This window comes from Oxyura jamaicensis, chromosome 15 (genome assembly GCF_011077185.1).
Source record: "Oxyura jamaicensis isolate SHBP4307 breed ruddy duck chromosome 15, BPBGC_Ojam_1.0, whole genome shotgun sequence".
In the NCBI taxonomy this organism is placed as follows: domain Eukaryota; kingdom Metazoa; phylum Chordata; class Aves; order Anseriformes; family Anatidae; genus Oxyura; species Oxyura jamaicensis.
In genome coordinates, this window is record NC_048907.1 from 3064253 (window position 1) to 3078663 (window position 14411).

Here is a 14411-nt window from a genome sequence, read left to right on the forward strand (position 1 = left end):
TGACGTATGTTCCAACATATAGGAACTGTACACACTTCTTCTCTTTCTTCAAGAGGTAGAAGTATAAGATGCTAAGTAAATTGCTCACTCTTAAATTGGTTGCCTTGTGAATGGATTTTTTTTGTATGCTAGAGAAGAAAGTTTTGGGGAATCTTTCACTGCATGAGTCAGAAGTACGTAACTATGCTAGGCAGGTATTTTAAAAGTACTTCTCATTCAACCCCGCTTGCTTATTTGAAGTGGGATTTCCCAATGCTTTTGTTGGCTTTGAAAACTAACCTTGAGTAAGTGTTTAACTGGTCATCCTTCTTGCCTTTGAGTTAATTGTTATCAAGCTCAATGTATAATCACTGCAAGACATTTTTGGATGCAGTGCAGACTGTAAATAGAATTTACATGGCGAATATTCCAGTTGCTTTCCCTTCCTGATAATAGCAAGGTGACAGTTGTTGCTTTTGACAGTGACAAGAATGATGACGGCTGTGATGGCACCAGTGTTGACCAAATTTGGTAACTGACCTTTGGATAGTCTAGTCATAAAATGAACATCTTGCTTTGCATACAGGATTAAAAGAACAAGAATGCGACTTAATTTTTTTTTAAAAAAAAAACACCTTTAGTTGGTCATCTTACGTAATATGTAAAGGGTATGCATTTACAGAAAAAATGGAAATCTGAACGAAGTTTTAAGTCTAGAAGGAAGATGAAATCTGTGCATCTTAGGGAGCTGGATGACAGGAAAAAAGTGCAGAATATTAAATTGTTTTGGTAGAAGTAACAGTTTATAGTAGACTTTGCCCTCCAGTTGTAATTAACTACTTGGAAAAAAAAAAAGCTGCAGCTGTTGGGGGTGTGGAAATTGTGACTCTAGCTAAGGGCAAGGCAATTAGATGGGCAGAGGAGAAACTGTTCTGTAGTGGGGGAGGATGTGGAGATGGGGGAAGGGTTGACCTGTTGTGGCTGCTGCCACATGCTGTGGTGCTGATCCTCGACCAAGGGAAGCTTTATCTATCCCCACACTGACACCTCCTTTCAAAATGCGCTGGGTTTTGGTATGTATATACAGTTACCAGCTGAGCAGCGGTTGGTGGCATTGATCTTGGCCGTGGAGACAGAGGTGCTTTACTCACTATTCTGTTTCCTGGGGAGGAAATCGGGCTGCCCATAGAAATTTGAATAAACAGGTCATTCAGGAGCCTTTTTTCCTCTTCTCTTTCTCATTTTCTCTTCCCAGAGGATGGAAAGGGGATGAGATAAATGACGGTACGGAACATTGTTAGCGTTTCCTTCCAACATATATTTTGTTTTTATTATAACCAAGTGAAGAAGCCAACTTTACCAAACTTAAAGATTTCATTGCTGAATACAAGTATTCAGTGCATTATTAGACTGACGGAAGTCACACAATACACACTGCCAAGCACGCTTTGCAAACTTTTTTAGTAACTGGATTCAATTTATTCTCTTCAGTATGCTTAATTTTCCTGCCTAATTAAGGGGAGACTGTAGTCGAAAGGAGCGTAGGGTAGATCTGAGTTCTCTGCTTTCGTGCAACTGGCATGGTGTATGACCTTGGGCTACTGCTCTGCCTTTTCTCTGTCTCCTATTTAAGTATTATGGCTACCTACTGTAAGATTATTTTGGGAATAGCATGGATGTTCATATGAATGAAATGTAAAGGAAAAAACTTGATACATTCCATTTTGGCTCTTTAAAAGCACTCCCCCTTTGTGTTTGTTTCTGGCCTTTTCCCTGTTCAGAATGTGATCATCCATTGTCTGATTTTGTCTTGACGCTTTTTCTTGATGAAAGCATATTAGAGACTTTTGTAGTAGCTGTAAGGAACTGCTGAATTGTATTGCTGTAAAATTGGGTGGAATTTACATCAACTAAATTCTAGTGTTCCTGAAAACATTTGAATAGAGTGTGTAGCTGTGTTAAGCTGTGGACAGTAGTTTTTCCATGAGAGAATTTAAAAACAGTACATTAAATACTGGAGTTGTACGTAAAGTTGAGACTAATTATGCTAAGTCATTCTTATGGTAGAACAACTTAATACTAAAAGTTAACTTAAATGCATGTATTATGCTGTCTTTTGCAAGCTTTAGGAATTCAGTCTTGCCATTTGTACTGTTGGAAAGCATGCAAAACTTCCTGTACCTTAGAGATCTTGAAATGGATAATTAAACTTAAAATGGAGTCAGCTAAATTTGTGTTGCTTTAGGATATTGAGTAATACCACTGAGAGCTGCTCTTTCATCTAATGTGACTTTGCCTTTCTTGGGGGCAGTGTCAGACCACTCAGACTTAGACATGGGACTGGATGTGCAGATTCACACTTCAGTTCAGTGACTACTTTTTACTATAATTTGCTGTTTTATAGACACTAAACTACAGTACTCAGGTGAGGTGTTGGATAGTGTACCAACAGAAGTAAGACTGGATAATGGCTCTGGTTTGAAATAACTTCCGGCTGAAGTCTTATAGACCTGGTCTATATCCAAAAGGGAGTTTCTGTCAAGATGCTTAAATGAATCGTTTACTTTGAATGACAATGAATGGGGGAAAATGGTTTAACGAGCTTGGGCTTAAGTGTGAATGACCCCCAACTCTTGCGAAGTCTTTGAATTACTAGTGAGAGGGCCAACAGTTGAAATAAGGCATGAGCATAGCATTGACTTTATTTTTAAGCTTTTTTGAGTATGTCACTAAAACTTGCTCAAATTTGAGCAGTTGAGTTTACTGAGGATCAGATGGAGAATGTACTTCACCATGTTAGTGGCAGCAGGTTGGCATTGCGTGCTTGTGGGAGAGGCATGGGTGCTGCTAGGGCAGTGAAAGTAGTGGAGCTCTTCATTGTCAGTTTAAAGAAGCTGTTGAACTCGAAGGTTCAGGTGTGAGAGATGGGACCTTGAGGTATGTTAGGGTACTAGTATATATCGTGGAAGCTTCTCTGGTATTTGTGTTGTGATCTTAAATCATATTAGATTTTTACTATTATGATTGATGGCACAAAATAAATCTTTAATGTCAAGATCAGCATTCAGCTACATTTTTGTGTAGAAGCATCACCTATTACATACCATAATATTCTGTGTTCAGAGTGCCTTTTGTGTCCTCTACTCCCACAAGCCCTGTCAGGTATGTGTCAGTAAAATAAATCAGACTAACAGCTGAATCCGTGTCACCCTGGCTGGTTGGGGGGTCATATGCTGCCTGTTGCCTTGGCTGTAGATACTGTGTGCTACATTCCAAGTCAGAACTGCTGTTACAGATGTGCCAAGTTAGTAACAGCTTCAATTCTTACACTGTTGTTTCTCCAATACTTTTACTGGCCCTAAGTATGGCTTTTGAAGAGAAACAGTGTAATTCTTGATTTGAAGTAAACGGATCTACATGCACACTCAGATCTTTTCCCAGTGTTTTGTCATGGTGAAGTCTATATAATTTGTGAATGTTCAATTTACCATGCAATCCAGCTTTTAATCCTTGCTACGTCAATAACATGCACTAAAATCTACAGTATTTACGTTAAAAGTAAGCTTGCTTTGCTATATAAATCATTGTTGTAAAATGTTACTTGTGCCCCTGATTGGGAATAATGCTTTGAAGAATGTGATGTATGCTTAACAGTACGGTCCCACCTTTGCATCACATTTCTACTGAGTTGTTTTTCTACAAGATGAAGTTTGTGCTAGAAACTCTAGCAAAAACATGTATTTTAGTTAAAACTTCAGCATCCTGAGAGCATACCTCTTTAGTTCAATTACTTCTGTAATGCCTGAACTAACTCAAAAGTGAATGTTCTGGGTCTCTTTCTGCTGGTGGATGTGTGTGTTTAGATTAAAACAATATATTGTGATTTAGGCTGGAGAAGTTGATTATATTGTGGAAATTAGCATGAGTATAGCCTCATCTGTGTTAAAAGGTGAACAAAGCTGCTGGTGAAGGGAGCTAGATGTGCCAGTAAAATGTTGCAGGCTTTGCCCTGGGATCACCCCAGAGCTACCTGGTAAGGTCAGGAGCTGTATGTGACATGAGATAAGGGTTGCTGAAGTACATTACGTTGGCATGCTTTTAGCCAAACTCAGATTACTCAATAGGACCCAAGACACCAAATGATAGGTGGGGTGACAAAGGAGTAAGAAGCAATTGCGATGCCATTTCAATTAGTATAAATTAAACTATAAGTACTGTGTATCTTTATTTTCCCTTGTTTCGCTACAGTAATCACAGGAATGTACTTGCATTTAGAAGTATGGAGTAGCATAAATGTTGGGTATTTACAATCTGCTAACCCAATAAAATTATTGATTTCTTAATAATAATTCTGGTCAAGATTTCTTCTTTTTCTTGGGTAGCAATTAAAAATAAAATCTGTTAGCAAATTGGGCATTTTTTTCTTTATTATTTCCTGGTCTTCAGGATAACTGTCAAGTAATTAGAACAAGTATCAGGACTACTAAAAAAGCTTGTATCTGCTTAAAATAAAGCAAATTTGTATTGAGAAGTCATTAAAAAGATTTTTGAGCAGTAGTAGCTAGCACTGTCCAAAATGTACGGAGTCTTAACTCAGAGTGTCCTGTGAGAAGAAGGCTCTCTTAAAAGCTTGCTGTAGATGACTAGCTTTAATTAGTCTAAGACTTTTTTTTTTTTTTGTCAGGATGAGGTCTTTATCTGCCTGCTTGCTTCAAAGTTTCCATTGTCAAAATGAAAAACAAACAAAAAAAAAGCCTTGTTAGGTTGCTGACAACAAACTGTTTGCTTTTCCTCTGTCAGTAGGTACAACCTGCTGGGCAACAGAATTTTATCTTGAAACTTCCATTCTTCATTTTATTCTGTTTCTGTTACTTAATGACAAATGGACACCTGAGGCAGTTTGCCACCATAACGTAACCTCGCAATCCGCAGATATTAATTTGTAGAAATGCAAAAGGCTGTGAGGACGCTTCTGTTCTTGTAGCTGTATTGATCTGTAGTCTGCCTCATTGCTGGCTGACTTCTGCATTGTACTTCTGACCCCCTTTCTTTAAATAACCACAAAGACTAAGTGCTGTTTGCCTGTTGTTGCATGTTTTTGGACTTAGTATCCTGCAGGTCCAACCCATTATGCTTTGGATAAAGTAGGCTTCTGTAAGCCATAGCTCCAGCAACGCTAAATCAGATGTGCTGAATGAAAGTTGTCCTCAAAGCTGCTTGTTGGCTGTTGGTATGGGACTGGTAGGTCTTGCTATTGGTTTCCCTTATGCTGTCAGACTTCTGTTTCTCTTGAGCAATTATTTTATCTTTTTCTTGTTTTTTAAAACTTAAATGATAACTTTTCCTACTGACCTGAACAGTGGAGATCAATGATGTGGTAATTAAGCTTCTCCACATGTGAGTTTAAGTGGCTAAAATAGGGTGGGGTCCTTCTGAGCAGTAGCCAAAGATCTTCATGGAAAACCTCTTCAGGGTTTTAAAGTGTGCTAATGGAAGCTTTTTTTGACATAGACTCAGTGCCTCGGGCAAGAATTGTAGTTTCTCCTAGTCTTTGACTTACGATCTGTTGTTACCAAAAATGCATAATGAAATACTCCTAAACCTAGGCGTATTCTTTGCTCTACCTTCTGAGCTTGCTGTGTTTTTGTTAACTTTAAGCTACTATCAAATAACCCCCACTTGTTAGTGCAGTATGTCTTGTCACAAATGTCCTCAGTGGAGTGCTGATGTAGCAGTAGTTTGCTATAGCAAAACCAAGGACTTGCGTTCAGGTACTCTGTTATTTACATGCCTATGTTTGCGCTCTAGAACTACACAGTGTAGGTTCTGTTCCACAGTTAATAATTTTGTGGAAAATAGTGGGTGAGATGTGTGCTGCTCGTCTCCAGGATTAACTGGGTATTTCATTTTAATCTAGTTACAGATTGATAACTTTGCCGAACAAGTTCTAAGGCAGCTTAATAGATTTGTAATGTTAGGATCTCAGGGTTCATTGGCTCTTTTTGAAATAATGGCTTATTGCAAGAAAGATCTCAATTTTGGCTCTCCTCGATGTGCGTGGATCATGCTGTTCTTGTAGCTACTTTCCTCCCTCTTGAAGTTGTAGGCTTTCTCAGTGTTGCCTTACAACCCACATGGTCTTCAATCTGCAAAGATTATGGTTTAGTATTACGTAAAGCAGATGTTTTACTCTAGTTAACCTAGTAGTTGTCTGCTCTGTAAAGAAAGCTACAAAATGATTGAATTTCCCTGCTTTTTTGGAAGCAGCATTGGTTGGGTGGAATCCCAATAAAGAAAGGGAGGGAAGAAATGGATACTAAGCAGCTTTTCTGATGGTGTGTGGTTTGTATGTGCCAAGGAAACTAGGACATGCTGTTAGCCATTTCTATAGCTCTGCTAGAGGCAATAGTGCTGGTGACGAGTAAAAGCTGCCCATGATATAAGGGGTGATGTGTTGAGTGAAAACTACCGTGTAGGCTGTGCTTCAGCAGGTCAAATGGCAGAAGCTGTTACTGGGGATAGAAGATAGGTGGTGTGGGAGGAGGGAAGAGGCATCAAGATGTGAAGAGCATAAGAATTCCTAACGAAATCTCTCTCCAGAGGGATTACGCAGACCCTCCAAATAACGCATTGCCAGTTGGAGTGGTTCAGTCTTACTAATCGTAACCTGGGTCTTACAAGTTTATTCTTTTGTAATAAAATTTGTTGTTGCATTGGGTTTGCTTGACAGTCTGTTTTCTGCTTGAGGCTTTCATGCTGCTGCTCCTTCTTCCTTTTAACATCCTGGAGTGTTTCACAATTGAGCAATAGCTCTGAGCAGCATGTCTGTGGAATTATGGTGCTTGCTTTAGTAACGGTTTGCTCACTGCAGTCAGTGATTCAGAGTGCTGCTGTTGCCTGACTACCAGCCCTAATTATCTCAACACGTTGTTCCTATTTACTGTCACTTTCCAGGCTTCCTGTTGCTCAATATGTTGACGAAAAAGCTCTTCCTCTCTGGTCACGTTAGCTTGACTTTTCTTCAGTAGCTACAGAACTCTGCAGAGGCCCTGATGCTTACCCATTCTGCAGAAGTCAAATGAATGGCAGAAGCCTAAAACTAGAACATGATTCAAAAGCAAATGGATTAAAATCTTCTTGGAGTCTTTTATGCAAGTTTTCCAGTTGATTTACTTAAAAAAAAAGTTTAATTTTTATCAGATCCTTGGCTCTGAATTCAACTTCAGATGTAATTGTGTGGTTCACTTAAATGCTTCAATAGGACATCACTTGTTTTAATTAGTAGATATTTTTCATATCTACTCACTGAAATCTGTAAAGCTGTTTTCATTTGTCTAAGTTACTGATAAAGAACAATTTAGTTAAAATTCAGAATCTAGCTATGCATAAACCTTAATCATGCAAAGCTTTAGTGCTCTAAGTAGTCAAGCTAATCAGTCTGCATCTTGTTTTAGACAGTAATGAAAATTTTTTGCAACTTTTCAGTGCTGTAGCCATTGTAATGACTTCTGCTTTCGTTTTTCAAGTAAGTGTAACAGTATGGTTCCTAAATAAATAGCTTTCTCCTTTAAAAGAAGAGCAGGCTTTGGATTGAACTTTTTACTACTTCAGTAAAGATTCGTTTTCTCCTTTTCCATTGCATATTGGCAACTCCTTCAGGAGCTACAGCTTGGAAGATTTGAGGGTTCTTCAAAATTGCTGAAGTCTGAGGAGTTGAACCTCAAGCTGATATTTATGGTGTCAGGTTTGCAAGGTGTCTATGTAAATCACTTGATTTAAATCAGTGTTTCTCTCTTACAGGTGCTGGCCTGGTTTGAAGAAGGTGAAGAAACAATCACAGCATTTGTAGAGCCTTTTGTAATCTTACTTATATTAGTAGCCAATGCGATTGTGGGAGTGTGGCAGGTATGCAGATACTTTTACAATACCAAATCACAAATGTCTTGGCGTTTCTTGGCTTAAGAGGAACTGCACACTGTAGTGTCAGGTGCTTCATACAATGCAAGCAATATGTACGGCTAGATTTAGATTTCTAAGAGTCTATGTATCATAAATTCTAGACAGAAAGTATTGACTAAAGGTGAAATGAAAGCTTCAGAAGTATTGCCAACAAGGCAAAGTGCCCATCAGTGTGTTTAGCCATACACTGATCAACACATCAACTCAGCAGTCCAGAATGAAGTCCTGAATTCAGGAAATAAACATTGCAAAGTGAAGAAGCAATCATTTGTATAGGTTTACAAAATGTGGCTTTGTCCCAGCTGAAGAACAAAGGATGGGACACTTGTAATTTGGTTTCTTGTCTGCTTCCTTTTGAGAAGAAATGCTAGTTTTAGCGCATTTGTTGAGAGAATTAACACAGTATTCTTCCTCTTCAATTACTACAGTTCTTAATTATAAAATGGTATTGGCAATGATGTGTACTGACACTTCTTAAAATAGTCAGAATAATATGAACAACTTTGATTTGCCGAATTTGATCACTTCAGATGGAACATTTTATTAGATTATTTTTTTTCTGCAGATAAAAAGTATTATGGGGTTTTAGGGTACCCCATAGGGTACCCTTGCAGATTTTTTTTAAAAAGGATGGTGTTAATGTAACAAAAGTACTTGCTATCCTAGCAAGTTAGGCTTCAGGCTTTTTTGTTCATTTGTTTGTTGTTTTTTAAAAACAAGACGACAAAACAAACAAAAAATGCCATCCAGAATAACAATGAAAACTAAGGGAAATACCTTAACCTGTTAAAACACTTTGGAGTCGAGCCTGAACACTGTTAACCACCAGAACTGTCTTTCAGTGGCATTGCTACATGTTTTTACTCTTTGCTTTGTTCAAACACAAGTAGCAGAATATCGATTTTTCTAGCCAAATCCTGCTTGCTGCACAGCAGCTAGAGCTGGCAGTGGACGAAGAGGTAATGTAGAGTGAAGAATGATAACAGTGCACCCATAAGTGTCAGTTGTATTCAAATCTTCATAAAGCAGTTGTGGAAGAATTCATCTTTAATAACTTGAAACTTTGCATTACAAGTCTGCACATAATAATCTGAAGCCTGAAATGTAAGGTAAAGCTATCTGGATAGTATAGTTTGGGAACTTGCTTGTGTAGTTGGATAAACCCTTGTAGGGAATAACCAATTTCTTCAGATATGCTAAGTGTGCAGAGAGTGCCTATACATTTACATGCAGCGGACTTAATTGTGAAACAGAATTGCCGCACAGATTAAATGACTCATTCCCTTGTTTTAATGGGCATGGAAAAAAGTCACAGTATGTAGTCTCCACCCATAACTGTATCTGTTTCTACAGGTACTGTGAGCAACTGAGTCATTGCCTTAGCTCTGCCCTTTTCAACCTTTCTTTCCATGTGCACATTTCCCAAAGCGCCATCTGCTAGTACTTAAGTGGTTGACAGGTCAGCGTACCCACCTTCAAATCAAGCAAACTGGGAGCAAAAAGATATGGTCTAAGATGCTGAGCTGACTATCCTAGCTGAATCATGTTAATTCTTTCTCATTTCTCCTTTTTGAAGTAAAAGTTATATTTAATGTTCTCTTTGTGAGACTTTCTCTGGCACCTTAAGGTTTGGCACAATGTTAACTCTTACTTAATGCATGGAAAAGTAATGTCAGCATTATATTGTTGAGGAGCAGAATCAATTTACCTGGTGGAATAGAGGCTAGTATTACTAACAGCTTTTGGGACTTGCACTGGAACTCTTCACGGCCTGGCACAGAGCTGTACCATGTAAACAGAAGTCCTTGAAGGTAGCTTTAGTGAGCTGCTTTGTTGTGTCAAAACACCTCATACCTCAACCTTGGACTTTCCGAGGATTAAGTGTCTTCTTTGATACATGCTGGGTCAAGTTTTTATCATCTAAAAAGGCTGGTATATATTTGAAGTGAAGACTTTCTAAAAACTAGGTGTACTAGCTGTACCTTTACCACTTTCAGGACTGTATGATGTTTGTACTTGCAAATTGAATTGAAAAATGCGAAATAAGTTATTCCTCCTTGAGCTAGAGCAGCAGTAATGATAGGCTGTTGGTTTCTTACGTTGTCCTATCTCTGGGTAGCATCATTGCATTGACAGCTATCTCTGGTAGTGTTAAGCTGAGGAAACTGCAATTGAGATAGGAAAGTTATTGTGCTAGTGTCTGTGGGAATAAAAACTTGTGTGTGGGGATTCATCTAAGTCTGTAAACTATTAGAGACCTTGGGGAAGCTTCTTGTCAGTGTGCCTAAATTTCACCTTAGTTTGATTTTAATTTGAAACTGACGATAATGCTGTTGGGGAAAATTTGAGTGTCTTAACTTGACTCTTCTATTGGTAAGTGAAACTCAGTATTGCTAGCCCACTCCAGTCTGAATGTAAGCTGCTCCAGCTGGTAAGGTACAGCTGAGGCAAGACTAGGATTGCAACTCGTGGATATACTTATGGCTGTTTTTGACATGAAAAAAAATTACTTCTACATAGAACGGTTTGTGCAGCCTCCCTGTAACAAGACACAAAGAATTTTTTTGATAGGAAATAGTGCTGAGTTTGAATAAACAGCATCTAGCTTCTAAATGCCCACTAATATGATTTCCAGTCAGCAACCTCATAAGGGGATGGGTCACATAATTTTTGTTGTGAATAAATGTAGCTGAGCTGAGTCAGTAGTATTTGTGTGATACTGCATTTGAAAAGTCAGGTCTGACATACTTATCTTTCCTTACCTTGGAGGCTCTTTAAACTGCATGTTTTTTTTTCTGTCTTTTAGGAAAGAAATGCTGAAAATGCTATTGAAGCTCTTAAAGAATATGAACCAGAAATGGGTAAAGTATATCGACAAGACCGAAAGAGTGTTCAAAGGATTAAAGCAAGGGACATCGTCCCGGGTGATATTGTAGAGGTGGCAGGTAAGGCTCATTTATGTGATACATACATGTATTAGTGTATATTGTAAAACTGTTGTGGGGGCCTTGTCTTAATGATTTGAGGCCCTGGGGGGAGTTCTTAGAGAAGTCTTAAGTATATGTTTCACTTAAAGAACAACCTTGCTTCTGTTCATCTGTAATTACTTTAAATGTGCATTTGCACTGAGGGGATTGTTTTTCAAATTGCCACTTAGTTTAATTAGCAGGTCTGAAAGCAAAGCATCTTAATTGGAGTACAGGTTTTAAAACACTTGTCGCTACTCTAAAACTGCATCTTCTGCAGTCTGGGTTCAGACTATCATATAACTTGTCTGTTTTCTATCACAATTTTTTTCCTTGCTCTTAAATGTGATGACTTAAATTTTGGAATGCAAGGAGTTTTTTTGTTTAGTCACACTCTGTCCTTCAGATAAAGAAAGCTAGAATTGAATTTGAATTTTTTTCCAACTCTTACGCTTGCAGCAGCAGTTCTTCTCAATTTCTCATTACAAATGTCTTCCTCTGTCCTCAGCTAATATGTGTCTGGCATGTGACATCATTGGTTTCTCATCTTTGAGAATGCCTTAGCACGTTTTTCTTTTATGTATTGCTGTACAGGAGGCTGCAAATAGAATAATTATTAAATAAAGTAGAGCATCCTGTTCTCTACTGTGAGCATTTGAACCCCATGCATTCATTGCTTCTTTTTAAAATAGATAAATAAAGCCCTAGATCAAAAGATTAGACTCTTGCATCAATGTTTTCAATAGACTTGTCCTAAAAGATGTATCTTTGTCTGGAAAGAGTGCAAAAATGAAAGTATGAAATGAAGTATGTAAAACCCTTTCACTTTGGTGATAATGCCACAGCAATATCTCTTTCACTAAATTGGACTGGTCAGTGACTTTGTTTCTGATTTCTTCCCAGATAAAAGTGGGTGGTTCTTGTTAAATGTCAGGAGTAATTGCATACTCATAGTTCGTAGGTCATTATCAACTGTTAGCTGAGTGATTGCTCCTTTGGGAACAGTTTAGGGTGTACATCAAACTATTTCTTTCCCCTAGCCTTCCTTTGCTTTTAGAAGTGGTAGCTGTCGAAGGTGGAGATAAATATATACCCTTAAAATTGACTATCCTGCTGTTTTTAATTAGTAGGCAGAGAGAGTATGCACTCAAAATGAAGTTGGTGTTGGCTGGCTGCCCAGCTTTCATTCCTTGAGAAACTTTAATGTTGCTAAGCCCTGTCCAGAGTTTCAATCCTGTGCACAGGATGATTCAGCTACAGCAGCTCTGTCTGAGGTGACCGTGAGTGAGCGTGAGTCTCGTCAAGGCTGAAGCTAGTTTGCTCTTAGTGTCTGTGGGTGAAGAACAAGTACAAATACAAAGTGCTGATAGCTGAAATACAGCGTGAATTATGATACCTTGTCACTTACTCTGCTGTTTTACCTCCCCGTTACCATATTCTACAGTCAATTTAAATCCTTGAGTTCTGCAGTTGAAATTTTAAGCAGCTGAAATTTTCTGCAGTCTTTTGAAGTAAACAGAACTTCATAAATTACAGATTTTGCAGTAGTTATCTAGTTGAAATCTTTCTCCCAATTTTAAGTGCTCGCAATAGAGCGGTAGTTCTGGAAGCAGTTTATCATGGGAACATACTGACTTTTGTGGGGTACTTGAATTAGTATTGGTAGAATAGCAAACTGATGACTGTATCTTATACAGGTTTGGGCTATCCAGCTAAGGAAAATTGCTGGATTTCATTGCTCTGACAGGTGCCTAGAGCACAGAAATTTCCCAACTGATTCTTTCTTATTTCAGAAGCGGCAGAGAAATCCCACTTTCATCTTGCAGAAAAAGACAAAGCTCAGGTTGTATGCACAGCTGGGGGATGTGCAGGCTTTACTTAGATTGCTGTGTGTTGTCAGTATCAATAAAATCAATTGCTTGTGACTTTAGACATCTCTTTAGAAAATCTTTATCTGAAGGAGAAAAATGAATTGGAAATAAATTGCTGACTAGCATACCTGTATTGCTCGGCTGTCTTTATCAAGCATGGTACCCTATTTTTCACAGGGGAAATATTGCATTATTTTAAAATCTCATTGTAGATCAGTGTCTGATAGTTTCCATGTGGAACAGATTTTTAAAAAAAACACATTATGCTTAGTAGAAAAACAAAATTACCCAACTTTTGTGATTGTCCTTTAACATAAATAGTCTAGCCTGTTGACTGACTGTAGAAGTACATACTAATTAAAGCACTCACTTAACCTGGTGGGTCAAATAGTCCCGAGCTAGTTTTAAGCACTCATTTTTCTTATATTATTTCAAATATAGTCAATTGCATCTTCAGTGAAGGTGACTGTGTGTTATATTAAGTATATCGTGTGGTTGTTTTATACAGAAAATAAGTGCTTCAGTGTAACATGAACACTGATATCGAAACATATAAATTCTAACTTGTAGTCAGACTGATGAAACTTTAATTGTATCAAACTCAGAAAAGCTCCCAAGCAAGTTGAGAAGAGCAATACACTATGTACCAGCGTTAGTGTCAAGACCTGGAGGTGAGGGAAGAGTGTGTGCATGCCTGTCTCTCAAGCGCAAGAGTATTGTGATGGCCTTTGACATGGTGTTTGCAAAAAGATGACCATGTAGGGAAGTGACGGAGCACTTCATACTAGGATACATATCTGGGTATGGAATTCTAGGCAAAGTGCCAATGACATTTGTGTGTCCAGGCGAATATCTCTCAACCAAGTGGTGTAAATAACCAGGTGATAGGTTTCTCCCCTGTGTTGATATCTAATTTTAAAGAACTTTCTGAAGGTCTTCTATTACAGAATAGTTAATGCTATAAAGGCTTTCTTAATTTGTAGTAGTTACATTGGGGTCTGATATAGAGACAACTTGTTGTAGGAATTGGTGGATTGGTATTGCAATTCATGCAAAAGTATACATTTATGTTTGCTTCTTTACACTGCAAACGTTCTCTGAGAATAAGTAGCTTTGAACCATTTCCAAAATCATTTGGTCTGTCTTGTAGCTTTGAAGCCATTAAAGGCAACCTGTGCAGTTTAACATAACCAAAAGATAATACAGTAATGGCCAATACCATTACTCTTTATTTTGGCTCCTTAGGCTATTCACAGAGCTTGACTGTGTTCATTACATAGACTACTATGCCTCATGGCTTTCTAAAAAAAAAAAAAGCTATGTGAACATACTTCCTTTAATTGGTTCTTCAACTGGGGAGATGGATGCCGGTGTATTTGACTTGAAGTAATAGGGGGAAACTGCAGGTCTGCATTGTCACTGTGCAGTAAATGTGGAGTACCTTGAAATAGATTAGGCCATCTATCTCTTGAGCGGTACTGTCTTATGCTTATCTTGGGAATCAGTGTGCACGCAGGCACTGTGGAGCACTTGATGAGCAATTACTGGTTATTATGCCTGGCAGCTAACATTTGACATAAATGCCACGCTATAATTTTGCAGGTGTACCAGCAGACAGTTGACGGTTTGAATGCTT

The 14411-nt window shown here is 38.3% G+C and overlaps 1 protein-coding gene across 2 annotated transcripts in view; it reads left to right on the forward strand.

Annotated features, from left to right (window-relative positions):
- The window catches only part of ATP2A2 (ATPase sarcoplasmic/endoplasmic reticulum Ca2+ transporting 2), a 45167-nt gene that overhangs the window by 1942 nt on the left and 28814 nt on the right, over positions 1–14411 (forward strand). For both annotated transcript variants that reach the window (XR_004754849.1, XM_035340882.1), the window contains exons 4-5: positions 7780–7884; positions 10745–10883. Coding sequence is in view for 1 of the 2 variants with exons in the window: in XM_035340882.1 (XP_035196773.1) it covers positions 7780–7884; positions 10745–10883 (244 nt within the window). In the remaining variant the exon portion in view is untranslated. The remainder of the gene's footprint in view (positions 1–7779; positions 7885–10744; positions 10884–14411) is intronic.